The following is a 27,996-nucleotide window of genomic DNA, read 5'->3' on the forward strand; positions in this document are numbered from 1 at the left end:
TCATTCTTGTCTTCAAAATGAAAACTCCCAGGTGACAAGAAACATTTTCCTAAAATGAGTGAGTCACTCTCAGGTGCACGATTCTTGTATTTAATGCTCCTACATTCTCCATTACTCAACCATAAATATACAAATTGCTGTTAGCTAATGGTGGAAGCAGCCTATTATGAAAAATGTCAGCTTTAAAGTCTGACTACTAACTAGCCTTAGAGGTGCAAAGCTGCATGAATCTGGAAATCTTGGATCTTCTTAATGTGTTGGACTCTTAACGCCCATCAGGGCCACTAGCAAGGGACTGGGGGAGTCTTAGTCCCGAACACACCCTAGACCAGGGATCCTCAACCTTGGCAACTTTAAAGACTTGTGGACCAACTCCCAGAATTCCTCAGCCAGCAAAGTTACATGGCACTCCAGCAAACCTGGCTGAGGAATTCTGGGAGTTGAAGTCCACAAGTCTTAAAGTTGCCAAGGTTGAAGACCCCATGACTAGACCCCATCCTCGCCCATCCTCTGCCGTAGCTCTGCAACAATGCAGGGAAACATTCCCCCAAATGGCTTTTTCTGACGGGCTGTAGCCATTTCTCCTGGGCCAATAGGAAAGCCAAATCTGGTTGCATCAAAAGCTTGGGAAGCTCAACAACTGAAATGTTGACTTAATGGCCGGTTCCCTCCCTCTGTCCCTCTGGATATGGGCACTCACTAGAGGCATTTAATGAAGTTATTTTAGCGGGCGTTACATGGCACTCCAGCAATCCAGTTGCTGGGCCCAGAGGAGTTTTGGATGGCAGCCTAAATCCACCCTTCCCAGGACGGAATAAATGCAGCTGCAGCCGGGCAAGTCAGCGGAGAGAGCATTGTGGCTCTGGAAGGGAGGACCATGGAGATCCTCAGCATTCAGCAGTTGGTAAGACTGAGAAGAATTGGGGGGGGGGGGTGTGGAGGGAGGGAACTGCAGATAATAAAGCATTAGATAGATTGATAGATAAATTGATTGATGATAAATTGATGATAAATGATAAATTGATAGATGATAAATTGATTTATAGAAGATGATAAATTGATAGATGATAGATGATAAATTGATAGAAGATAGTTGATAGATAAATTGATAGGTGATAAATTGATAGATGATAAATTGATTAATAGAAGATAGATTATAAATTGATAGATGATAGATAACAAATTGATTGATAGAAGATAGATGATAGATAAATTGATAGATGATAAATTGATAGATGATAAATGATTTATGGAAGATAGATGATAAATTGATAGATGATAGATGATAAATTGATAGATGATAAATTGATTTATAAAAGATAGATAGATAGATAGATAGATAGATAGATAGATAGATAGATAGATAGATAGACAGCCTTGTCATTTTTAACTGGGCACAGTGGCACACATTAAAAATGAAATCTAGTTACTTGCTCTCCAGGTGTACACATACATAACACACATTTAAACCTACTATATACAACATATGTATAGACCTACACCCTTACATATAACAATGCAAACAATTGAGGGAATTGGTTATGTGTAGTTTAACAAAGAGAAGAATTAGGGGGTGACGCGATAGCTGCCTTCCAATTCTTGAAGGGCTGTCACAGGGAAGAAGGGGTCAAGCTATTCTCCAAAGGGCAAGACAAGAAACGATGGATGGACAAGAAATGATGGGTGGGAAGCTCATTAAAGAGGGATCCAGCCTAGAACTAAGGAGAAATTTCCCGACAAAACAGTAAATCAATGGAACAACTTATCTCCAGAATTGTGAGTGCTCCATTGCTAGAGATCTTCAGGAAAAGATAGGACAGCCATTTGTCTGGGATACAATAAGGTCTCCTGCCTTGAACTGGAGGTTGGACCTGAAGGCCTCCAAGGGTCCTTTCCCAACCCTCTTATTCTATGTTCTAATCCAGTCCAAGACTGACTTGTGAGTTTGGGTAAGAGTGTCCCACTTGCAGATCAAATCATAAAGATGTTATTAGGGGAGAATGCAGAAAACCGTGGGATGGGTTTTTACATCCCTCAGGCCAATTAAACTTCTGATGTCTTGCATCACAGTCATAGGAATTTGATTAATTCAAACTCTTGATTCCATCAACTCCCCCACCACCACCCCACTGAGGAATGTGATGCGCGATACCAGCTTGGTTGGGTTCCATGTATTGTATGAACCTAGAAAAATGAGGTCGTGAGAAAGCTAGTTAAATTTGTTATCCAAATGCAGGCAGACTCTACTCAAATTTCATTTTTGTTTTCAAGCGGGGATCTTTTTGGGGAAAAAACAACAACATTGCCTCTCACATAGAAACCTCTTGTGTTTCTCCTGTGCCAGTTTAGCTGATGTGTGCAGGCACTACATTTTTCCACGGTGAGGCAAAGCCAGCGTGCATGGGGAACGGACCAGAAACTGGGTCATTTCAGTAACCGGAGGAAATCTCAGCCTTGAAGGGAGCAAAATTTCTTACCAAAATTTGAACGGTTGCTTCTCAAGGGGGAATTAAGAATAAAATCACAAACATCCAACACTATGCAACTCATCAGCATTCATGGCCGACAAAGCAGGCTTCTGAAAACTTACGGATTGAAATTCAGAACGCTTTTTAAACGTTTCTCTTTAATCTTACAATGTTTCAGCTCACCTGCACTGAGCTGAGATCTGGATCTGCATAAAATGTGGGGTATTTTAACTTACAATATGATGGATCCCTTTTTGTAGCTGGTAATGAATCATATTTTTGCCACTAGCAAGTGATGAATAGCGTGATGAATAATGTATAATAAATGTTGAGTAAAATATAATCATATATTCATCACCGCTTCTACGTGCCTTCTCAAACTTTTGGCAAAGATCAATGTTGTCATAGACCTGGCTATCAACCTGGTCTAGTTGTTTGCAGAGCTTTGGGTTGTCTGAATCCATCTCCCCCCAAATGACATAGATGAGTTTATACAACTCTAAACTAGGATCCTAAGGGATGCGGTGGCTCAGTGGGTTAAGACGCTGAACTTGTCGATCAGAAGGTCGGCAGTTTGGCGGGTCGAATCCCGAGTGCTGCGTAACAGAGTGAGCACCTGTTACTCATCCCAGCTTCTGCCAACCTAGCAGTTTGAAAGCACGTAAAAATGCAAGTAGAAAAATAGGGACCACTACGGTGGGAAGGTAACAGCGTTCCATGCGCCTTTGGCGTCTAGTCATGCCAGCCACATGACCACGGAGACGCTGGCTCTTCGGCTTTGAAACGGAGATGAGCACCGGCCCCTAGAGTTGGAAACAACTAGCATGCATGTGCAGGGGAACCTTTACCTTTACCTTAAACTAGGATGCTATAGAATGGTAGCTAATAGTGTCTGTGAGAACATTATCAGAACACCGGTTGTTTATTGGTATGGATGTGGCACACACTGTGAATAGCAATTTTCTTCTTGTCCTGGATTTGGGGTGTCATGTGTTAATGTGAACCCATACTCCATATTTTCTCCCAGAGTTGAATGTTCTCTGAATAGAAATATGGGATATAAGTTGAATCAATAATTTGAAAGAGGACTTCATAGATGTTTGTGGTGCCTGAAGGCAAGTGCTTGAAGAACTGTGAGCTACAGAAGATGAATCAGCCAAGTTTTCATTCCCAGGAGCAGACACGTTTATCTGCCTGCACAATGTGTGATGTTCTTTTTTAAAACCAAACTCTCAACTGTAATCTTCCTGCTGTTTTCGCTTCTGCCTTGTTCGCTGGATGGGCTCTTCTTAACATGGTAGATTAGACTGAAATAGAAGTAAATTGTTTCTGGTTCAGCACATTAGAAAAAGTCCATCTAAGTCATCACGTGTGTGAACCAGGCCATTCTATTAAATCAGAAAAGAGGATGATTGGTTGGTGCGGGGATAGGATGTACTGACAACCATGATTTAGGGCAGTCTTTCTCAACCTTAGCAATGTGTGGGCTTCATGCAGGCTAGGAATTCTCTAGGAGTTGAAGTCCACACATCTTGAAGTCGCTAATTTGACAATCACAGGCTTAGGAGTTGTCCTATGCACACTTTGGGAGATTGAGCAACGTGTGGCTGAGATTTGATGCACCACGCCCTTTTTTCTCAAGTGTCAATACCGCTTTTTTCCATGATTTTTTTTTGTCCACTGACACTATCAGCTTAACAATTAGAAATATGGAGGAGTCTTTGACATTCTCAGCCTTGGACCGGTCAGTTTTCCTGCCCTGAATGGATAACAATCCATCCAATATTCCTTCTCAAATACTGAATTATATTTTGAGATGGTCTCCTTCTAGGTGGCGAGGCTGTGGGATTTCCCTGCACCCCTTTTAAAAAGGTCCAGATGCCTCATGAACTCTGCCAAGAAGAGAGCTCTAGATTGGGGGGGAAATAAGTCAAGAAAATCTCTTGCCTTAGAAGGAGAGAATCGTTTATGGTACAATAAGGGATCAGAAAGGGCTGCAGGAGGATGAGCCCAGTTGTGGCTGTGGTATCAATAAAGAGTTGGCTCTAGGCTCCCCGTCCCACCCCTTCCTCAATCCTCATTTGGCACGGAGCACCCGAGAAACCAGAAATCAGCTGTTCCAATTTAGGTTGATCCATCAATTCCCACACGTCTGAGCCCACAAACATTCAAGATTCCTGATTCCCAATACAATAGCACAAGGGTAGGCAACCTTGGCTCTTTTATGACTCGTGGACTTCAACTCCCAGAATTCCTGAGCCAGCATGGCTCAGCATGGAAACCTCTCCCTTTCCCCTCAGCATGGCTGGCTCAAGAATTCTGGGAGTTGAAGTCCACGAGTCATAAAAGAGCCAAGGTCCCCTTCCCCTGCAATAGCACTAGGTCAGGAATCAGAAGCCTCCAGTCCTTAAGCCTAATCTGGTGTAATGGATTATTTGACCCACAAGGACTCTGCCGAATGGTAAGGAGCATGGCTGAGATTTTGTTACCGTGTGATGTTCAAAAGATCTTTCCTCTCTACATCCAAGTAGGTGGAAACGTAGTATGATGGAGAGAAGTCTTGGGTCAGTTAGAGCAGACTGTTTGTTTCTTCAGTTGAGGGCCTTCACAACTCCCCAGAAAACCCTTTGAATGCTTCATAGGTGTCAATGGAGGAGAGAGGTTCTCCCCAAAACATCAACAAATCCATTCCTGGCCTTGAGACGGCAGGGATCTTATTTTTAGTGGCTGCCTCAGGCCAAAAAACTTCCTTGCCCTCTTATAAAAAACCATTCAAGATTCCTAAGAGTTTGTTAGCCTAAGAAGGAAGGAAGCAGGTTGACCATATTGTAGTGCCTGGAATTCCCCAGGAGAGCAGTGGAGACATTCCTTGGCTGCTTGGCCTGAGAAGGTGGGAATGCCAAGATGGGATCAGGTTTCGGTAGCGATGAGGTTGAGGGCTCCTGTTCCCTGAGCCATAGGCTGCTTCAGCTGGTTCATTTCAGAAGACCTCACGGAGAAGTGCTCAACTTGAGTTCCTGGGTCCCCAATTGGTCCCTAAAAAAAGCCCTTCCCCAGTTGGGTTCTTTAAGGAGACAGAAAGTGATTGAAAACAGGATGGCTGTCTTAAGTTCTTTGGTTCCCCAAACATACAAAGCAAGCAGACCGGCTGGTTTTGCACATTTAACCCAGTTAACTGAATAAGCCCGTTTTCTGGGTTTGCCCATTACAGTGGATTCTAAACTAACCAAGCTGGCTGATTTCTCCAACAGGGTAAACCACTGCTTCCTACTCTCAGCAACTTTCAGATGTGTGGACTCCCAACTCCCAGAATTCCCCAGCTGGGGAAGTCTGTCAGTTGAAGTCCACGCATCGGAAAGTTGCCGAGTTTGGAGAAACATTGAGCTAAGCCCTACGAGTGCCGATTAACCCTCCTTCCCCAAACTGCGTTCCGTGTGCAAATGCAGCTGCTGGTCCTCAATTTGAGTAGGTTCACGTGTTGTGTGAATGCAGCTGGTATTTCTGCCGAACTGTGAAGTCTCTGTAAGTGGGGAGAGACAGAGGGCAGACCCTTGGTCTGAGGGCTCCTTGCTCCCCTTTTATTCCCCTAAAGGGGTCTGCATCCATCAGGAAGCCCCTTTGGACAAGCTCCCCGATGCTCTACTGGATCGTGCCCTGGGCAGAGGCTGTAATAGGTGAGCTGCAGGGGTCCTTTTCCTCCAAATTAGTGGAGTGAGCGGGTCCCAGGGGATCTTTCCCCAGGCCAAAGAGGGGATTTGGGACCCGCTCTGCCTCTGGCGCCTGGCTGTCTCTGCCTGCCCTTCGGCAACCCCTACTGGCAATGTGACCGGGCACTGACACCGCATCATGTTTTTGCAGAGTGTCACACCCTGAGGCCTGTGTATAAATAGAAGTGGCTTCATCTGGGGCATGGGAGGCATGTCAGAGCTGGAACTAGCCCTGTTTCCCCCCACCTCCCGGTGAGGGAGGGGCACGGCTTGGATGGCTTGGAACTTTGCAGAAATCAAATGCCTTGGCCAAGGAGGGCACTCCAGGCAGCTGGGTGAAGGGAAGGAGAAGAAGGTTCCATAAAATTGGGCTATTATGGCGTTCCATCGTCTGTCCTGAAAGCTAGAAGCCCAACGGAGAACTGGTTTTTCATAGGATCCTCCCATCTTGGGGTTGGAAGGACCAGATCTATTCAGTGCAGGGATCCAGATCAAATTCTCTCCAGATGTCTGTTCAGCTTCTGCTTGATCCCCTCCAGTGAAAGGAAGACACCCTCCCTGGCCAGTGTCCCGCTTCCCTTACTTTTAGGAGGTTCTCCCCCCTACCTCCCCCCAAAAGAATTTAGTTGGAATTTATCTCCCCTTGTTGTTGTTAGCTGCGAAGTCGTGTCCGACCCATCGCGACCCTATGGACAACGTTCCTCCAGGCCTTCCTGTCCTCTACCATCTTCTGGAGTCCATTTAAGCTCACGCCTCCTGCTTCAGTGACTCCATCCAGCCACCTCATTCTCTGTCGTCCCCTTCTTCTCTTGCCCTCAATCTTTCCCAGCATTAGGGTCTTCTCCAATGAGTCCTTCCTTCTCATTAGGTGGCCAAAGTATTTGAGTTTTAGCTTCAGGATCTGGCCTTCTAAAGAGCAGTCAGGGTTGATCTCCTCTAGGACTGACTGGTTTGATCGCCTTGCAGTCCAAGGGACTCACAGGAGTCTTCTCCAGCACCATAGTTCAAAGGCCTCAATTCTTTGGCGCTCAACCTTTCTTATGGTCCAACTTTCACAGCCATACATTGCAACTGGGAAGACCATAGCCTTGACTATACGCACTTTTGTTGGCAGGGTGATGTCTCTGCTTTTTAGTGTGCTGTCTAGATTTGCCATGGCTTTCCTCCCCAGGAGCAAGTATCTTTTAATTTCTTGGCTACAGTCCCCATCTGCAGTGATCTTGGAGCCCAGGAAAATAAAATCTGTCACTACCTCCATTACTTCCCCATCTATTTGCCTTATCTCCCCTACTACAATTTAAATACATTATTCTGCGGCGGGGGGGGGGGGTGTCTTGATCTTTGAAACCAGAGAAGGGAGCTTGACCACCACCTCTGTGACAGCTTTTTAGGTATTTGAAGGTGTCTTCTGCAGTGTGGATGCATCCAGCTCTCTTCATAAGAACTGGCTGTCTTGGTTGATTTCTTTCTGAATTTCTTCCAGCCTGTGAAATCTTTGAGAGCAATCCTCCACCTGGGGCGGTATCACAATTGAAACCCTCACCAAGAGATGGATCTCCATCATCATCATGAACATCACCACCACTCCTCCAGAGCACCATCCAACTGCTCTTGGTCCTCACATCCCCATGATTAGGGTCATCATTCCATATCTTGTTCTCTGGGAGACAGAGAGCAGGTTGCTCCCCTCCTGGGGGGACACCTTTTCAGGTGAAGGGGTCCTTGGGCCTTTTCTTGCAAACATTTCACTACCCAAACTAGGTAAGGTCATCTTACCTGGTTCTGGTAATGAAACGTCTGCAAGAAAACAACCAAGCTCAGAGAGCACCAAGGATCCCCCAGCTGGAAATATCCTTCCTTGCTGGTACCTTTTTCAGGTTTTTGGAGAGGGTGAGCATATCCCACTTTCAAAATCTCAAAATCGAACCCACCCAAGTTTCTCCTGGTGAGTTTCCCGCCTGTTGCTTGTTCCGAGTGGTGAGAAGGATTTTTTTTTCATGGTGCCTAGAATTGGATCCCATCCCATCTCTTCCATTCAGACTCTGCCCATCCCCAACCTCGTGCCTTCTAAAGGCAACTGATGCCAACCACCGTCCCTCTCCAAGCCGACAAATTATTCCCCAAGGTGATGGGCACTGGGACCGAACCCGGGTGAAAGCTGCCGGATCAGAGCCACCCGTTTGTCCTGCCTGAGATCCAGATGCATCTGTGCTTGTTTACTTCGATAATTTATATCCTGCTGTTCCAGAACAAGGCACATACCCAGCAGATGACAAGGCTGGAGTTTGATTTAAAACACAATTAAAATAACGTGACAAAGCAATCAGCCAGAAATAATTCATAAGCTGCTGTCACTTTAAAAATGCATGAGGAGCCAGAATTAAAATAATAACAACATGTGATGGAATTGTTTTCTAAGTTCATCTCAAGGCAGCCAGTGAAAGAAAAGCTGTAAATGGAATGCTTAACACAATCCCCTTTCCTATTTCTGTCATTCCGTTGCCAATGTTGGCAGATAGACTTCGCCTGAATCTGGAGGCTTTGTTAGGCGGTGGTGTGACTATTTAGGCCCAATTTTTTTTCTTTGCAATGAATTTTTGTGGTTTCTCTTTAAACCAGCTAAACAAGGGCATGCAGCTAAGCCTAGTATTGACACTTGTCCCTCGTTTTTCTGTTCAAGTATCCCCCTAAAAGAACAGTTTAATCCACTGCATCTGGATCAAGCCGTTCAACTTGTTAATTTTTTTAACCTTAATTTTAGGTTATTTGTGGTGATGATCTGCATATTCTGAGTAACGGCATCATTTTGATAATCAGGGAAATATGTCATTTGCATCGGCAGACGATATATGGATGGATGCAAATGTCATTTGGGATTTAACAGACACCTTTCGCTCTCCAGTTAGTTTGCTTGAATCACAAGAAGTAGAACACGTTGCTGTTGTTTCTGATTAAGTGCCACTTGGTATGCCTTGTTTTCACACAAACCCCACAAACTGGGTCAGATAAAGACCTACCAAGTATATTTGCTGACTTTGAGTCGTATTAACTTTGGTGTGAATGAATTAATTCAGTAATGAGTTAGGAGTGTTGTCGGGATGCAGCCTTCCCTACAGGGTAGCCCTTCTGAATACAAGTGGGGAAGGAATTGATTAATTGAATTGTCTGGATGCCCATCTCAATTGAATGATTCTGGATGGCTAATAAAACCAATAAGCTGCAACTATAACACCTCCCTCAGACTTACCTCTATTTGTGTAGAACTGACACATCTAGGAAAAGAGATGGACAGTTCCCCTCATTCCCAGAATTATTAGTTGAGTCTTTAAAATACCCCACCCAACACCCAAGCACCACCCTCTTTTTTTTGAACTCAGATTTTTAACCCGTCTTGTGCTTCAGTTTGAGTGACAGTCCCAGTGGACCTTGATGCTTCTGCTCAGTGGTGCTAGCTACCAGCTGTCCTTCCCTAAGGGGAAGAGGGGGTCAAGCTATTCTCCAAAGCACCTGAAGGCAGGACAAGAAGTAAAGGATGGAAACCTATCAAGGAGAGAAGCAACCTAGAACTAAGGAGAAATTTCCTGACAGTGAGAACAATCAACCAGTGGAATGGCTTCCCCCCAAAAAAGTTGTGGCTGCTCCATCACTGGAGATTTTTAAGAAGAGATTGGACAGCCACCTGTCTGAAATGGTCTCCTACTTGAGCACGGGGCTGGACTAGAAGACCTCCAAGGTCCCTTCCGACTCTGTTATTCTGTAATACAATTTTCTCATGGAATTGAGTTTCCACCTTTCAGTGAACCATTCACATTTTAGGTTCCCCACCCTTGTAAAGAGATGGAAGCAGAAGGAAGGGGCAGTGCCGCAGAATAGGGTCTTGATCCGTTCTCCATAATTTGTAGCTCACCAACACAGCTCAGTGTCGTCTAGAAAACATGACTCCATGAGTGATTGCTCCCATTTTATAGTGGTTGTCAGTTCCAGGGCCTTCTTGATGATGGCACCCATTTTGCAGTAGCCCTGATAGACTAGCAAGGCTAGTACTCTTTCAGGGAGTTTTCTGAACAATAAAGATAAGAGGGCTTGGTATCCCACTTTCCAGGAGCCTGGGCTTTCCAGTTGTGTTAGATTTTAGCTTTCATAATCCCTAGCAGCACAGCTATGAGGGGTGGGAATCATGGGGGATGAAATCCAACATATCATTAGTCTGAGGAAGTTAGAGTGGCGTTTGACAATCTCAGCAACTTTAACGTGCGGAAGTCAACTGCCAGATTTCCCCAACCAAAGTCTGGGAGCTGAGGTTCACACATTTTAAAGCTGCTAAGGTTGAGAAATATGGCTGTAGACCCTTCCTTCCTTCCTTCCTTCCTTCCTTCCTTCCTTCCTTCCTTCCTTCCTTCCTTCCTTCCTTCCTTCCTTCCTCAATCATCCAAATCAAGGTTGCCCCAAAGGTGCTTTTTCAAGAGGCAACTGGAACATTCTTTGTTTTTCCTTGAAGCTTCTTGGATGAGAAGTGAAATGTCTTCGAGGCAAAAGAGTGGCCGCTTGAAAAAGCACCTTTGGAATGCCTTCCTGGTTGCCTTTTAAATCTAGAGTGAGCCTCAGTGTCTGGATTCCACTCCTGGAATTTCCATCTCCATATGCATTTTTCTTTCTTCAAGGGCTTTGCAGAGAAGTAACTACAACAACCGATCAAGGAAGCCATATTAACTGCTAATAGAGCAACAGAGCTTGAAGAATAAACACTCATTAGCTCAAGAACTAAACCAATTGTATTGCCAAAACATTATTTTAGCACGATGGACCTCCTGCTGTGGCTGATGAGTTAATTAGATAGCCAAAAGTAGAGCACAAACAAGGGGGCATCTCTTAAAATTTGTGACCTGCCTCCCCCTCGCAAAGTGCATGCCGATTCTCTCCACCTCCCCATTCTACACCCCCAGCCCCCAAACACAGACACACACACTTTCCAACTGCTGTTTTCTATTTCTATTTTCTGGCTCGGCTCCCATATCATCTATTTGAGGAAACAAATCACCTCTTTTAATAAGGCTGCAAATGTTTTGTTTTTATTTCTGCAAACTTCTGGATTCCTTCTACTAGACCCACGCTTCCTTGTCTCCCAGCAGCCCCCATTTGGGGGTGTAAATGCATTTGAAGGTCTCTCACGACCCAGAGCCAGGGGTAGGCAACCTTGGCTCTTTTATGACTCGTGGACTTCAACTCCCAGAATTCCTGAGCCAGCAGGAATTCATGAATTCTGGGAGTTGAAGTCCACAAGTCATAAAAGAGCCAAGGTGCCAGAGCATCCTTCTTATGATTGGTTTTCTACCTGGTCTCCTTCCCTAGGTAAGTGAGGAACGGCCCGAAGAGAAAGTCGGCTGTTTTGCAGCAAGGGCGAGAGGCACAGCCTGGGAGCCTGAACGATGGCGTTCAGGTCAAGCTGGGCCCTGGTGGGAATCGGTGGAAAGAGAGAAGCAGAAAGTGGAAGACGAGAAGAAGAAAAAGGTGAGCCATTTGCTGAGTTTCTGTAAAAGCTGTAGAAAGATGGTGAAGCAGGAATTCGGTGCTAGCAAAGTGGAAAGGATGTGTGTGTGTGTGTGTGTGTTTGTGTGTGTGTGTGTGTGTGTTTGTATCAGAAGGACCCGAGACCAATTTTGGCTGACTTTCAAAGTTTGTTAACATATCCTTTAAGCACAAAATAGAATTTCTGGAATCCTTGGGGTAACTTTCCTGACCTGGCTTACCATGAAGGTTTGGGATCAATCTTGATAATCTCTTAAGAGTTTCTCTCTGCCGTCTCCAGTACCAAAGAGAATCAAGATGGAGTTCTTTTGATCATCTTTATAATGCTTCTGCACGTCTGAACAGTACCCAGGCTGGGAAGAAGGGAGCACCCTTCAGGGGCTGCAAAATTCCAGATTACCACCAAAGGTGACAATGGTGTGACATCAAGATGGTGTCAGCTCTTAGAATCCACATGAATGGGTTTTCTCCAGGATGCATTGAACCCCAACTTGATCTTTCAGATTGTCCAATAGTGCTTCAACAATCACACTAATTGAGACTATTAACCTTCCTGCTGCAGCAACTACTGCTTTGCTGCCATTTAGGGGGTGACCCTGATGTTTGCAGCTCGGATAACCTGGATCTGAAGAGGCCAGGTTTGTCACCACTTAAACAGGGATCTCACTTGCTTGACTTTGGGCCAGGCCCTGTCTCCTGGCTCAACAAGATTGTTTTTGGAGGAATAGATGAATGGGCATCATCATGTGAACTCTTGTGGGGTGTACAATCTTTGTGGGGAAGCATGCTTTGGATTATCCCAGTTGGGCTTGGGCCAGACTCTGGCTGACCTCTAGAGGGCAGCAAAGAGATCCAGAATGCTGATTCCTTCTCCCTAGGGGTCTTCTAGATCAGGGGACCCCAACCCCTGGTCCATGGACTGGTACTGGGCCGCAGCATGCCAGCAACCAGTCCGCAAAAACAAGCAAAGCCCCATCCGTGGGATGCAGGCAGCACACAAAACCACGTGCTATCCGGTCCACGGAAAAACCTCTCTCCACGGAACCTGTCCCTGGTGCCCAAAAGGTTGGGGACCTCTGTTCCAGATATTTGCAGCTCAGATCTGGTGTCCTGACTTAACAACTGTGCATTGAGCTTATTATTTCTCACAATGGCGCTATCATCTTTTCCAGCTTGAGGCCCTCAATCATGCCAGGTTGAAGATTGACACCTTGGAGGACTTGGCGGCCATTGTCAAGCGTCACAAGCAGAAGAAGAAATGTAAGAAAGTGGTCCTCCCCAAACCCCAGGAACCAGAAATTATTGTGAGTATTCTGGGGGGTTTCCTCAAACGTGCAAAATCTCTTCGGCTTGTTTGAGGAGGAGTCAGGCTGCCCTGAGAGCTCCAAGGGTCTATCTCCGAGATGAAATTAGATTTGGCCATGTCCAGAGACAGCTTAGAGCACCCCGATCAGACACTGGCAAGAGCTAAAAATGGCTTTGCTTGTCGGAATTCAAAAGTGGACTTTTGGGGGCAACCGATATACACTGGGCTCCACCCTGCTTGCCTCTGAAACTTGGCTTTTCCCCAGAGGCCTGTGGGCCATCTTGGCTTGGCCGGGAAGTCCCCTGGCCTTATGGTCCACCCCAGGTCCCAACTTACAACCACAATTGGGACCAGAATTTTTCATTTCTATGCAAGCAGACTTTTAAATGAGTTGAGCCTGACTTTTTGACTTTTGCCCTGGTTTTAAGTGAATCACTGGAGTCGCTAAGCGAGTCACCTGGCTGTTAAGTAAATCTGAATGTCCCCATTGGCTTTGCTCGTCACAACCTCGCAGGAAAGGCGGCAAATGGCCACTGGAACCATCGCAAATAGGTGCCCGTTGCCAGGTGCGCAAATTTTGGTCACATGAGCGCGGTGACGCCACGACGGGTTGTGTGAGGACTGGTCATAAGTCCCCTTGTCCAGTGCTGTTGTAACTTTGAACGGTCGCTAAACGAAAGGTTGTAAGTTGGAGACTATCTGGACTTTCTGGCTGCAATTCCAGAGGAAACAAATATTATCAGAGTGGGGGGGGGAGCAGCTGAGATCCTGAGTTTCAGAAGATTCTCCAGTTCTCTTTTAAAACTGGCTCAGTCGCTGAGATTTGTTCCCGTATCTGATCCAATTTAAATGCTTTTTTTAATCGGTGGCAAATCCCCAAAGGCCTACGAGTTTTAAGACAGAGATAAGGAGAGCCACATCTCTTTATACGCATTTTCCAGATTAAGTACAATTTCATCTCCTTCCTCCACATGTTTTCCAGCTGTTTCTCTTCTTTCACCATAAACATTCTTTAGGTGGCATTGAATATAGCTGTATACATTTCTTTTGCTTCTTTCATTCATTTAGCAGCACTATTTTGAAAGGCAGTCAGTCTCAGGGGAAGCCTCTATTTCTGGAAAAGACAAATGTAAAAAAAGGAGGGTGGATAAAAAAAACTTGCAATGAGAAGATAAAAATTATCCTTCTCTTTCTGCTTCTTTATATAAAACATAAAGACTTCTTCGTGTCCGTGATGTTTCCTTGGCAACAAGATGAAGGTAGATTGCCATTCTTAATAAAAGGAATAACGGAATAACAAGAGCTGGAAGGGACCTTGGAGGTCCTCTAGTCCAACCCCCTGTTCAAGCAGAAGTCCCTATGACATCCCAGTCAAGTGGCTCTCCAGTCTCTTCTCAAAAGCCTCCAGTGATGGGAGCACCCACAACTTCTGGAGGCAAGCCGTTCCACTGGTTGATCGTTCTAACTGTCAGGAAATTTCTCCTTAGTTCTGGATTGCTTCTCTCCTTGATTAGTTTCCATCTGTTGCTTCGTGTCCTGCCCTTCAGGTGCTCTGGAGAATAGGTTGACCCCTCTCTTCTTTGTGGCAGCCCCTCAAATATTGAACACTGCTATCACGTCTCCCCTAATTCTTATTTTCACTCGACAATTCCCGCAACCGTTCTTCATATGCTTCCAGTCCTCTAATCACCTTCGTTGCTCTTCTCTGCACTCTTTCCAGAGTCTCAACATCTTTTTAATAATATGGTGACCAAAACTGGATGCAGTATTCTAAGTGTGGGCTCACTAAGGCTCTTAAGCACCCCAAAAAATAAATCTGGGCCACTTCCGTCTTTTCTTTTCTTTTCTTAGATAGAATCAGTGGAGCCAGAGCAGTTTCTTGCTGCCGCGTTGGACAACCAGATTCTTGTTGTCAACAAATATCTAGCGGACGGAGGAGACCCCAATACTCATGACAAGGTATGGTGGGATCATCACGGAGCGCCCGCCCTGCCATTTGCAAAGGGACTGACATTTCATCCGAAATCTGCACGATGCTTGAAGCAAAGGAAGGGTGGGGGGGAAAACAGATCCCAAGTTCGTTTTAGACAGCTAGAATTTGAAATCCAAAGCAGTGCTGCAGTTTCATATTCATATTTCATATATTTTAACGTTCATTTTGTATTTGTATATTTATAGCCCGTGAATAGGGGGCTACAGGGTCATAAAAAGGGAGTTTAGGACATCTGAATGAATGGGGACAAAAAAAGGGGTGGTGGTTTCCCCCCCCCCCCCCCCCGCTTTCTGAACTATCTATGCATCCAAAATTTTGCCTTTTTGAAGTGATTTTCTGCCAGTTGAGCTGGTCGCATTAAAAGTAGCACGGTATTCAAGCGCCACCTGTTGGCCACCAAGTGCACTGACTGTGCCACATCTATAGACCAGATGTCTATGGAGATTCTCAGCCATCCAAGGTCACGGTTGTCCCAAAGGTGCTTTTTCAGGAGCTTTTTCAGCTGCCTTATGGGGGAAAAAAATCACCTTTCAGTAGAGAAACTAGTACCAATAAAGGAGAATATTTGTAGCTTAGGGTTGGAACGAGGGGTCCTCGTTTGTTTTCTTGCAGACATTTCATTACCAGACTAATATCATCAGTTCTAGTCAGTATTAGCACTGATGAGGTTGCCTAGTTTGGTAATGAAATGTCTGCAAGAAAACAACCAAGCTCAGAGAGCACCAAGGATCCCTCAGAGAAACTAGTGGTGCATAAAAGTGAGTCTTGGGCTGTATCTGGCACAGGATGCTTTGTAAGCACGGATGGACGCTTTTCCTTCCTTCAGTAGATGTCCCCTCGCCCTCTTTTCTGTGAAAGCTGTGCATGGGGAAATAGATGCATTAGGAATACATTGCCCCCCTCCCCCAGACCAGAGTGGTGGGAAAGCCAGGCTGGAGAATTATCCCAAAGCGATAACCTCCTCATTGCTCTCTGCCACAGTTCCAATGCACAGCCCTGCACCGAGCCTGTTTGCGGGGCCACAAAGAGATTGTGGACAAGCTGCTGGAAGCGGGCGCCAAACTGGAGCCAAGAGACATGGTGAGCCTCGACTGACGGCTTATGAATCCCCAATCCCAGAGTTTCTGAGATCCCGGAGTGCTGATGTTGCAGAGAATATGGAGCATTTTGTACAAAGCGAGAATCGCTTTTTCTCCTTGCATGCGTTCCAGGAGACCTTTTCCCTGAAATGGGAGGACTGGGTCCCTGGTTTGTCAGCCTTCCCAACCTGCTTTGTCAGCCTCCCCCAATTTCCTTCCTGGCAGGAAATAGTAGTTCAACAGATGCAGCACTCACAGATCGTGGAAAGCTAGTTACAGCATGCCAGACATTGGATGCCCATTTGCCTGGATGGCATAAGGACTCTTGCCTCTACAAAAGTTTGAAATAACAGTAACAAATTATGCATATGCACTATAATTTTGAAAAGCCAAGTTTTCGCACCCACTGGAATATCGTCTCACACCCCAGGTTGGGAACCCCTGCTCTAGTTGGACTAGAAGACCTCCAAGGCCCATTCCAGCCGTATGCCTCTAAGTGGCACAGGTTGCAGCATTTCTGCCTGCCTGCTACTATCAAGAAAAAAATGCTTGCACTGGTAAAACTTCTCAGCACAAAGAGGGAAGTGTAGAAAGTTTGTCTCCAAGTTGCTCAAATATATTTTTTTTCCATACAAAGTCACAATGCATATTCTAAAATGAAAAGCCATCCTCTATTTTCACTTCCTCTTTGGAGGGGTGGGGCTGTTCAAATCTTTGTTCACACATTTAGAAAAAGTCAAATTCTGAGGCATGGATTACAGACATGAACTCAGTTCTGCTCCACCTAGCCTGCTCCACTCCTGCTACCACAAAAGACCAGCAAGGAAGGCATTAAATATCTCTGCCAACGGATATTCCGAGGAAGTAGGAGCCTAGCACTTATAACATGATGTTTAGCCTTGGCTAGGACCCAGAGGAGAGGTGCTTGGATTCCAGAGCCGGATTGATTGGGAACTGAAAATATTTCAGGAGGCAGATAACATCCATTCCGTAGTCCAGAAAATTGGATAGGTGCAGTTCCCAGGAATCAAGAGTGTCTTTACCTTTCTTAAAACAATAAAAAGACACCTCTTGTCCCTTGGGGCAGCAGAGCTAGGATTGTGTTTTTAGAGATAGGGGCACTTAAGGTGAGAGCTGCCTGTTCTGGTCCAACTTTCTCCTGGGTCGATCCACGGCACGCGCATCCTTGTTCTAGTAAGATGGCAACGTAGCCTTTGTCAATTGGTTCCTTTGGATTGCAGGTCCCCAAATTCCTAGCTATGCTGGCAGAGGAATTGTGGGTGTTGTATTCCCAGCTCCTGTAAATAGAAGGCCACTTTGGTAGTACTAGGCAGCTAATCAGCACCTTTTGATGCTTTTCCTATCCAGCTATTGAGCAGGATGACCAGCAAGTTCTCCAAATGGACTTTCTAAACTTTCCATGCGATGCATTGGAGGGTCTTCTCCATTGCCTCCTAAGAGTGGAAATCTGACCTGCGGTATTTGGAAGGTTGGAGAAGGCCTAAGAATGAACTTAGTGAGCCTCTTCTGTTTTGTTTGACACAGCTGGAGGCAACCCCCTTGTTCTGGGCTTGCCGTGGGGGACATCTGGACATCCTCAAGGGGCTGATCAGCCGTGGAGCCAAAATTTCCACACGGGACAAGGTAAGCAGTGGAAAGATGGGGATCCCCTTCCCTGCACCTAAATAAGCCACATCCCCACCTAAGGATTCATGGTGGACCTTCTGTTCTGGTTGCAGCTATGGAGCACCCCCTTGCACGTGGCTGTTCGGACTGGCCACTGTGACTGCGCTGAACATCTCATTGCCTGTGGAGCGAAGATCAATGCCCAAGATAAGGTGCAGGAAGCAGGGGGATGAATGCAGGGGGTATCTGATCCTGGCCATGTCCAGCTCAACCTTCATTAGGGTGCTGTTCTCCCAATTCTCTTTTCGTGGGAGAAACATTGATAATAATGTTCAATAGCCATTTCTATGCCCTTTAAAATTGACCCAATGATAAACTCTGATCATGATCAAACATAAGAGCAATGATAAGGCACCTCTACAGGATATCAATGAGGTGGTGTTAATTTCTTTGGCACTAAACGTTCTTCAACCAAGCCATTGGGTAGGGACCATGGCTTGGTGGCAGAGAACTTATCTGCATCCTCCAAAACTCAAGCTGCCAGCTTCTCCAAATTCCTGGTGAGGAGAGGTCTACATTGGGACTTGGAGCACTTTGCCAGTTAAGGAGCAGATTGACACAATAAAGCAAGTCTAGGTTATTAATGCAGGTACTTCATATAGTAAATATACAAAGCTCAACAAGGAAACTTTTTATGGCTTATTATGAGATGGGTCTGGATAATGCTCACAATCTGGCTGGCTTCACTATTGTATTCTCTTTGAACAGTTTGAATCCAGTGCATTAATCCATGTCTTGGCGCAGTGTATGAAACAGGTCGTATAATACAGATTCCTGACTTTCCTTGCCAAGGATGCCACTCCAAGGATTGGACAGGGGTCTTTGCTGGCTGAAATGCTGAAATTTTCCAGTAGCCCCTTCCCATCTTAGAAGCAGGAGCAAGATGGAGAGGACTTCATGCACTCTTGCATTGGCTGCATCTATAAAATACAGGGAGTGCAGAATTATTAGGCAAGTTGTATTTTTGAGGATTAATTTTATTATTGAACAACAACCATGTTCTCAATGAACCCAAAAAAACTCATTAATATCAAAGCTGAATATTTTTGGAAGTAGTTTTTAGTTTGTTTTTAGTTATAGCTATTTTAGGGGGATATCTGTGTGTGCAGGTGACTATTACTGTGCATAATTATTAGGCAACTTAACAAAAAACAAATATATACCCATTTCAATTATTTATTTTTACCAGTGAAACCAATATAACATCTCAACATTCACAAATATACATTTCTGACATTCAAAAACATAACAAAAACAAATCAGTGACCAATATAGCCACCTTTCTTTGCAAGGACACTCAAAAGCCTGCCATCCATGGATTCTGTCAGTGTTTTGATCTGTTCACCATCAACATTGCGTGCAGCAGCAACCACAGCCTCCCAGACACTGTTCAGAGAGGTGTACTGTTTTCCCTCCTTGTAAATCTCACATTTGATGATGGACCACAGGTTCTCAATGGGGTTCAGATCAGGTGAACAAGGAGGCCATGTCATTAGATTTCCTTCTTTTATACCCTTTCTTGCCAGCCACGCTGTGGAGTACTTGGACGCGTGTGATGGAGCATTGTCCTGCATGAAAATCATGTTTTTCTTGAAGGATGCAGACTTCTTCCTGTACCACTGCTTGAAGAAGGTGTCTTCCAGAAACTGGCAGTAGGACTGGGAGTTGAGCTTGACTCCATCCTCAACCCGAAAAGGCCCCACAAGCTCATCTTTGATGATACCAGCCCAAACCAGTACTCCACCTCCACCTTGCTGGCGTCTGAGTCGGACTGGAGCTCTCTGCCCTTTACCAATCTAGCCACGGGCCCATCCATCTGGCCCATCAAGACTCACTCTCATTTCATCAGTCCATAAAACCTTAGAAAAATCAGTCTTGAGATATTTCTTGGCCCAGTCTTGACGTTTCAGCTTGTGTGTCTTGTTCAGTGGTGGTCGTCTTTCAGCCTTTCTTACCTTGGCCATGTCTCTGAGTATTGCACACCTTGTGCTTTTGGGCACTCCAGTGATGTTGCAGCTCTGAAATATGGCCAAACTGGTGGCAAGTGGCATCTTGGCAGCTGCACGCTTGACTTTTCTCAGTTCATGGGCAGTTATTTTGCGCCTTGGTTTCTCCACACGCTTCTTGAGACCCTGTTGACTATTTTGAATGAAACGCTTGATTGTTCGATGATCACGCTTCAGAAGCTTTGCAATTTTAAGAGTGCTGCATCCCTCTGCAAGATATCTCACTATTTTTGACTTTTCTGAGCCTGTCAAGTCCTTCTTTTGACCCATTTTGCCAAAGGAAAGGAAGTTGCCTAATAATTATGCACACCTGATACAGGGTGTTGATGTCATTAGACCACACCCCTTCTCATTACAGAGATGCACATCACCTAATATGCTTAATTGGTAGTAGGCTTTCGAGCCTATACAGCTTGGAGTAAGACAACATGCATAAAGAGGATGATGTGGTCAAAATACTCATTTGCCTAATAATTCTGCACTCCCTGTATGTTTCACCAAGTCACTAAGGACCCAATCGATCAGAGGTGTCCAATCTTGGCAACTTTAAGAAGTTTAAGTCCACAAGTCTTAAAAACTGCCAAGTTTGGACACCCCTGCAGTAGATGCATTTGGACTACACATTAAGCTTGATTACTTGAGACTCATTGTTGGTGGCTTAACCTGAAATGCAAACCCAAACCCAAACCCAGTCTGGTTAGTCCAGGGGTAGGCAATCTGGACTCTTTTATGACTCGTGGACTTCTATACCCAGAATTCCTGAGCCAACTATGCTGACAGGAATTCTGGGAGTTGGAGTCCACAAGTCATAAAAGAGCCAAGGTTGCCTACCCCTGGGCTACTCCAAAGCAATGTGCAAGGCCAGAAAATGAGTTAATCCATAACCAAATTAAGTGTGTTGTACGAGTGCAGACTCTCTCTCTTTTCCTGGCCAGGAAGGAGATACGCCTATTCATGATGCAGTCAGGCTAGGACGATTCAAGGCGGTCAAGACCCTGCTGATGTATGGGGCAAATCTTAGCATCCAGAATGAGGTGAGCAAAAAACTCAGGATGGCGGTGGGGTGCTCCGTTGCTAATGTAGCATCTTAAGTGGGGGCAGAGATACTTTTTGGAAGTATCTGGAAGAACGCGAGTCAACCTGGTGCTTTAGTGCCCCTATTCATATGGAGATGCGTAATTTAATCCAGAGAGGTCCAACCTTGGCAATTTTAGGAAGACCTGGGGGGGTTGACCTCCACACTTTCTAAAGTTGCCAAGGTTGGACCTCCCTATAATTTAATCCCTTAACCATTCCTCATTGTGGGACAATTCCCTAAAAGGTCTTTCAGTGGCTGGAACTGTCACAGATAGTTCAGGAAGGCAGGTTTAAACGTACCTCCATCATATAATGCTTTTGTTATTACTATTATCAGGAGTTAGTGCAAAAGTGAAAAGTGAAAGAAAAATGGCCTTGTAGTTTTGGGGAGCAATGGCAGGCCTGGGGTGGATCGGAAGGCCTGCTTTACTGGAGGGAAGAGTTGCGATGCACGTTCTGTAGCTGCCCTTCTGTTGAGTGAGGATATTTTGTTAGGTTCTTTTATAGCTTTATGTTCTCCGAGCATAATGAAAAACCATCCTTCTGGATGGATGACCAGTGAGTTGAGGCAGCAAAAGGAGTGGGGAGTGGTCATATAGGCCAGGTACAGGTTAACTCTTCCTCATGAGGACTGGCATGCTGTTGAGTAAGAGAGAGCAAGTCCCAAAGGTGCTTTTTCAAAAGGCCCCTGGACTTTTTGTTTTTTCCTTGAAGACATTTCGCTTCCCATCCAAGAAGCTTCTTCATTTCAGAAGTGAAGAAGCTTCTTGCATGAGAAGTGAAACCTGACCTGGATGACTGAGAATCTCCAGACGGGAGGGGGGGGAGAGAGAGTGAGCTTTGTGGCTTGTGTCCAATGGATTTTTTTTGGAGGGGGGGCTCTACTTTGCTTCTAACTATGAGCCACTCTTGTGTCTTGGCAGGAGACAGTCACCCCAGTAGACCTGGTGAAGGACTGGCAGACAGGGATCCGGGAGACGCTGCAAATGTGCGCCAACCGGCAGCAAGGCCAAGCCAGGAGCTGCTGAGTGTGTGTGTGTGTGTACGGGGGGTGGGGGGTTATCTTGGATAATGGGGTATTGACTCTACAAGCCAGCAAACCCCACCCCCTTACCTTCACCACCCTGTGACCAACTCTCACCATCCTTGTCCCTGTTTTGCACCAAACTGGGCAGATTAGCCTTTCCTCGTCAATCCTGGTGTGGAGAGAACAACAACAGCAATAGTGGGGAAGAGGCTTCTTGAACCCCCAGCTGAGATGGGGCAGCCGGCTGGGCTCTGGAACCTCCTACAATTTTTGTCTCTCGAGATGGGAGACTTTTTTTGTGCATGCAGCAAACCTGGGCAGGGGGCAGCCTTGGCACTCCTGCATTCCTCCTGGCTGCCGCTAGAGGGCAGCCCGGCGGGGCCTTAGGCAAGGGAAGTCTCCAGAGGGAAGCTTTTGCCTTCCGGCCTCCAAAGTCCAGCGGGCTTACGCATCCCGGAAGCCGGGGTGTGTGTGTGTGTGTGTGTGTGTGTGTGCAAGGAGAAAGGCGAGGCTCCCCTGCCAACTGCAGGTGGCCAAAACAGGCCTGACCCAAGCATCTGCCAGTTAGGGATGCAGATTTTTTAGGGGACTGTAAATGTCACGAGAGCTAACCCCCGCAGCTGGCTCAGCCTCCAAGGGACGATGCCACTCCGGTAGCCCAGCTACTCCCTGGATCTGCCGCCTTTTGAGAGGAAGCGTCTGGCCTCACTGCCAACCTGCCACGTATACTGGTGGGGTCTGGGCATCAGCTCCGCTGGAAGGGGCATCTTGTCACAGCCCTCCCCGATGCTGGGGTCGAGGGCTGGGGAAGTCTCTTCCAGAGGCGGGGTGTCCTGCGGGGAGCTCCTCAGGACCCCGGAGGGAGGCCAGATTGAAATCCTCCCCCGAGCTCCTTACCCCAAAAGATGAAGCTCTTCTCTGGAACGAGTCAGCATCTCCTGGTGAAGCAGATGAGAAGCGTTATCCACCTGCCTTTTTGGGCCCATCTCTTCAGTCGGTAAAGCTGCCAGCAGCTGCTCCCTCGTCGCCATTTCCAGCCATTGCTGATCTGGTGTCCTCTCTCTTCCCCCCCCCCTTCGTTCCTTGGTACATTAAAGAGGACGAAGAACTTGGTGCTGCTTGAACAGCACCGGATCCTCCAACAATTCAATCCCTTCAATGAAAGAAGGGGCCAAATACGGCCAACAGCGCAGTTTGCACAGGGCCGGCCGGCCATCCTTTTGCAAGCTCCATGACGGACTATTCCAGAGGGTGGGGGGCGACACATGCCAAGCAGGCACCCCCCCTCCCTCTAGTAACTCCCTTCACTTGGGGGGACTGGGCTCCCCCTATTGACCTCTACCTATTCATGACTTCCAAGGTCTGCCTTCAACAAACGTGCCCCAGAGCCGGGAGGGGCATCAATGAAGCCAGCCTTGCTCTCTCTCTCTGGAACGGGATTCGTACCCTACCGGCTCTGGCGATTATTTATTTATTCCCGCCCTCCCCTTCTCTCTCTTTTCCAGAGGAAGGGCGGCTGAGACGATTACTTGAATTTTTCTTTGTAAACCAGTGACGACTTGACTTCTTTGCATCGACTGTGACCCCAAAGGTGTCATAAATGATACTGTAGTCCTTTTCTCTTAAGTCGGGGGGGGGGGGGGAGGAACTATAGCCCCTTTAAGACCAGTGGACTTCAACTCCCAGGGTTCCTGAGCCAGCGTGACAAACTCCCAGGAATTCTGGGAGTTGAAGTCCCAGATAAAGGGGCCACAGTTGCCCAGCCCTGATTTAAGTCACACCAGGCCACCGTGCCCAAGCAAATCATCGGTCTTAGCCACCTCCCTGGCTTTGAGGTTGCTTGGCAGTGGTCTTCGGTATCATCTCAGGACTGTCCCCCCCCCACATCCATGCCCACCGCAACACCCCCTGACCGCGAATGGAGGGTGTGTGTGGGCAAGACTGGGGGGTGGGGGTTCCAGAAAGAAATTCCACTTAGGGGGCTAACTGTACATTGCTAAGACTTCTGTCCCTCCGAACTCTGTGAGGGCGGTGCTGCTGTGATGTGATTGCTCTTTTGTAAATAATAAAAAGTATTTCTGTGTCTTGAAAGATGGGGAGTTGAGAGCAAGTGTGGCTGTTAACAAAAGGTTGGTCTTGAAATCGCTCGTCTTTTCTAGGCTGGAACGTGACTTTTACCTTGAAAGGTAAAATTTATTTACACCCACTGAACAGACATTTAAGGCCCCCAATTTCTGTGCAAAAAAACCCCCCGCCCCCAAAGTCATCACCTTGTCCGTAGATTGCAAGAGTCCTCCAGTCCAAAGTTCCTGGCAACAAAATGCTAGTGTATCAGTGAGGGAGGTTCCAGCCCAGCCCAGTCTTTGCTGTGCTAGCTTTCTACCTGCGGGGTCCTGCTATTTCTCCCCAGGCACTCTGTGGCAAGCATTCACCATGGTTGTCTTCTTGGAATCATCTCAGATGCGTTTCCTGAAAGTATGGCATGCCAGCCAGCCGAATTAGGAGGGAGATGCTAGTTGTTCTAATGCTGCCAAGGAAACGGAAGAATCTGCTTTTCAAGGCAGAATAAGGATCTACTCAACCTGGTTACTAGAGCAACCCATTTTCTGAATCCCCCCCCAATACACCAATCCAAAAAAACACGCTGGGTTCAACCCACATGCTAAACTGCAAAACAAGCCAAGGTGAACATTAACCTAGTTTAGCATGTTGTGCCAATGCCTCAGCTAGATCTTGAGTGGACCAGGCTTCGCCTGCGTGTGACTGCAGACCAAGAGACAACATCTGCCCAGCAGTAACCTCAAAGGATGGTAAGGAAGGAGAGACCTATTCCCTCTGGTGTGTAAGCAGCCACCGCACATGTTCGACAGCTTCTCCTCCTCCTCCTCCTCCTCCTCCAACTGCTGTCTTACAGATTAACTGGGCCTAATCCTGAATACATAGTTTGAGGGCCTCACAATGGCTGACTGGCAAAAGAGCACATCTCCGGCAAAAGGATAGGCCTGCCCAAATCAGACTTTCACCCCTAGGTCTTCTTGAGGCTGGGGAAAAAACAAACAAACAGTGCATCTCTCCAGCATGATATGCTTCCTAAGAAAAAAGTGGGGGAAAGGGGGGGTTTAACCCCCATCCTGTTTTTAATCCCTGACCCTGAATAATAGCGATAACTCACCTCAACTAGGAGAGAGAGAAAAAAAGATACAGGTTTCTCCTGCCATCATCAGTAACTTTATATTCAGGGGTAGGCAACCTTGGCATGGCTCAGGAATTCTGGGAGTTGAAGTCCACGAGTCATAAAAGAGCCAAGGTTGCCTACCCATGGGATAGATAATCCCACCGGAAGATACAGCTTGTGGGCAGGTTACAAACAAAACTACCCAACCTGAACAACGCAAACAATTCAGACACGTTCTGCTGTTGGCTGTGAAAAGGGAGAGGCTGAGCGACGGAGGGAGGGAAAGGGAACGGGATCCTCCCCTGAACCCTCAGGTTTCTTTATCGACTTGTAAAAAATAAGATTTGGGGATGGGCACGTCCCAGAGGGAAAATACTGTGTATAGTAATGAGAGGAGGGAAACGTCTCTCTGCCAAAGCCGGAGCGGAGAGCTTCTCTCGCCCAAGGGAAAAAACGGAATTGCCAGCCAGAGCTTGGAAGGGGAAATCCAAGACGGAAGATAATCCGGGGGAAATCGGAGACCCGGTGTTCTTCCCAAGTGGGCAAAAGGGGCAGCCCCAGAAAAAAAGGGGGGAGGACAACAGCCACGGGAGAGAGAACAGGCTGGGGGCCACGTAGCTGCCTCCCCCCTTCGCTGTAGCAGGAGTCTCTTGGCAGAAATCCCTGTTTGATGCAGGGGAGCTGATCCAGGGCCAACAGGAAGCTGGCAAGCCCGGTGCCAGGAGGCAGAAGAGATGTATGTGCAAGATTCCCAGAGCTGGTCTTTGGCACTGTTTGGGCAGGGAGTGTGGGGTGCTGGGCCCGGTGCAGGCACTCGGGTGAGCTTGGGGCTTCCCAAGAATCATGGCTTGCAACCCAGATCAGCATCGGAACCAGGCAAGATGGCAGGCCTGCGGGGTCGGCCCCAGAGCCGAGATGGGGGCCTGCCAGCCAACGACAGGTGGCACAAATGAACTTTTCAGGCCATTGCTGCAAAATCGGGCAGAGTCTGGCAAGTGGAAGTGCTTTTAGGGGAGCTGCAGCCGGGGCCCTCCAGAGATTTGCATGGCAGGGAAGTGAAAGTAGAGACGCTGAGAAGGCAATGAGCAGGAATGGCCTGGAAACCGCCCACCCCCACCCCATCCGTCCATTTGCACCACAGCCATCAAAAGAGTGGAGTCTGTATTTGTTGGCCACTGCTTTCCGCCACGAACGCATTTTGCCCAGGTCCACCAACCCTTCGCAATCAAGCGCTGCTTACAAATTGTCTTATGCGTAGTAGCCCAGCTGGAGCACTGGAAGCCACTGGAGTTTGGTCCAGCCAGGTCCCCTCCCCCCGAGAGGGCCAGGCTCCTACCGGCTTAGGAATTGTCTTTTTGAAAACGCAGCTGGCCAACGAGAAGTCCGTCTGGAACCCGGGCAGAAGCCAGGAGAAGTGCTGGAGGTTTTAAGGGAGGGGACCCTCCTGGGCTGGCCCGCCTGCAGCCCTAACGCCACATGTGGAAGTCAAACCCCCGTACTCTGGCTTGTCTCTTCCTGGAGATTGAACTTGCTTCGGCTTTTCCCTGGAACATGGAGACAAGGAGCAGCCATGAAATGTAATGGCACAACCCTCGCAGCGGCCTGGCAGCAAAACAGGATAATCTAAGGGAGGGGGAAGCTTTCTGACCAGGAAAGCCAGACATTGCAAGCTGCAAAACAATTCCCCCCAAACCCCTGGCTGAAATCTCAGCTCAACCCAATCTCTTAGACCAGGGGTAGGCAACCTTGGCTCTTTTACGACTGGTGGACTTCAACTCCCAGAATTCCTGGGCCAGCATGGGGGAACTATGGCCACTTCATGACTCGTGGACTTCAACTCCCAGAATTCCTGGGCCAGCATGGCTCAGCTTGGAAACCTCTCCCTTTCCCCTCAGCGTGGCTGGCTCAGGAATTCTGGGAGTTGAAGTCCACCAGTCATGAAGGGACCATAGTACCCCCATGCTGGCTGAGGAATTCTGGGAGTTGAAGTCCACCAGTCATGAAGGGACCATAGTACCCCCATGCTGGCTCAGGAATTCTGGGAGATGAAGTCAACGAGTCATAAACGAGCCAAGGTTGCCTACTCCTGTCTTAGACAGAGCACGCTTTTTAAATGCCAGCCTTCCACTTGCAAGGGGCAATGAATGCAGCTGGCCTACTCGACAGGTATGTTGTGGGACTCTGAAATTGATAAGACAAATAAACACTGTCTCTTCCTTACATTAATGGACATGTGATCTATTCTACAAAGCTTTACATGCATGATTTAGGGATTGCTGGTGGACAGGGACCTCTGTTGACCCTCTTTGCACGTTTTCCCACTCATGTTAATCTCCACAAGGTCCAGACCAGTATTTTGCATTTATTTTTTTTTGACCTTGGCAGCTTGAAGAATTCCCCAGCAACTTGGTTATTGGCCCAGGGGCCTCATGGCATGATGTACATCCAGGTGTAGCAGCATTCCCTGAAAGTGCCGTCTTGGTTCCCATCCCAGCCAGAGTGTTTGAAATCCTCCCTGAGGACTAGAAACTTTTGACGGTTTGCACAGGGTTGGCCCCTGACTGTCCAAAAGGGAGAGTGCCAAGGCAGGAGAGGGGAGGGAGGAAACAAAAGAAGAAATCTGAAGATATTTACCTTGTGGTTTAAAAAAAAAGAAAGAAAGAAAGGGTCTCCAGGCTATGGCAGAGAGGCCTGTGTTAAATGCAGTTTTCAATTGTGCCAAAGAAAGAGAGATTTAGCGGGAAGGCTGGAAGGAAGAAGGAAGAAACAAACAGGAGGAAGAGCGTTGTTTAGCTCCTGGAAGCAGAGGCGCAGAAAGAGAACAAGAGAGACCTTTGGAGAAGCCGGGCCAAGAGCGCCAATGATAAGAGGCTCTTCGGAAGCCACTCGAGGCACACACACACACACACACACCCCTCCAAGTGCCTGGATATGACCCACCCCATC

The 27,996-nt window shown here is 47.1% G+C and overlaps 2 protein-coding genes across 10 annotated transcripts in view; one reads left to right on the forward strand and one right to left on the reverse strand.

Annotated features, from left to right (window-relative positions):
* Nucleotides 1-774: 774 nt before the first annotated feature.
* Nucleotides 775-23,496, forward strand: ANKRD23 (ankyrin repeat domain 23). 2 transcript variants are annotated; one of them, XM_083368214.1, is made up of 9 exons: nt 775-904; nt 11,525-11,683; nt 12,874-13,005; nt 14,859-14,966; nt 15,982-16,080; nt 17,625-17,723; nt 17,819-17,917; nt 20,707-20,805; nt 21,772-23,496. In XM_083368214.1, the coding sequence occupies exons 1-9, from the start codon at nt 878-880 to the stop codon at nt 21,874-21,876; spliced, it is 927 nt and encodes a 308-aa protein (XP_083224340.1). In that variant the 5' UTR covers nt 775-877; the 3' UTR covers nt 21,877-23,496. The 2 variants fall into 2 exon arrangements, with proteins under 2 accessions (XP_083224340.1, XP_083224341.1); XM_083368215.1 differs by lacking the exon at nt 15,982-16,080.
* CNNM3 (cyclin and CBS domain divalent metal cation transport mediator 3) overlaps nt 13,913-27,996 on the reverse strand; it is a 52,699-nt gene continuing 38,615 nt past the window's right edge. The window contains exons 8-10 of one of the 8 annotated variants that reach the window (XR_014493118.1): nt 22,773-27,611; nt 15,320-15,506; nt 13,913-14,121 (exon numbers count right to left, since the gene is read on the reverse strand). Coding sequence is in view for 2 of the 8 variants with exons in the window: in XM_083368202.1 (XP_083224328.1) it covers nt 26,536-26,594 (59 nt within the window). In the remaining 6 variants the exon portion in view is untranslated. Of the gene's footprint in view, nt 14,122-15,319; nt 15,507-17,122; nt 17,378-18,435; nt 18,686-22,772; nt 27,612-27,996 lie in introns of those variants that run through there. The other 7 variants (XR_014493119.1, XR_014493120.1, XR_014493116.1 and 4 more) reach the window with 7 other exon arrangements.

This window comes from Vipera ursinii (genome assembly GCF_947247035.1).
Source record: "Vipera ursinii genome assembly, chromosome: 8".
Classification (NCBI taxonomy): Eukaryota; Metazoa; Chordata; class Lepidosauria; order Squamata; family Viperidae; genus Vipera; species Vipera ursinii.

Coding starts and splice junctions, on each gene's coding strand:
- ANKRD23 (XM_083368214.1), top strand. CDS start 878: ATGGAGATCCTCAGCATTCAGCAGTTG. Junction 17,918..20,706: donor AGATCAATGCCCAAGATAAG/GTGCAGGAAGCA, acceptor TTTCCTGGCCAG/GAAGGAGATACGCCTATTCA. Junction 20,806..21,771: donor ATCTTAGCATCCAGAATGAG/GTGAGCAAAAAA, acceptor GTGTCTTGGCAG/GAGACAGTCACCCCAGTAGA.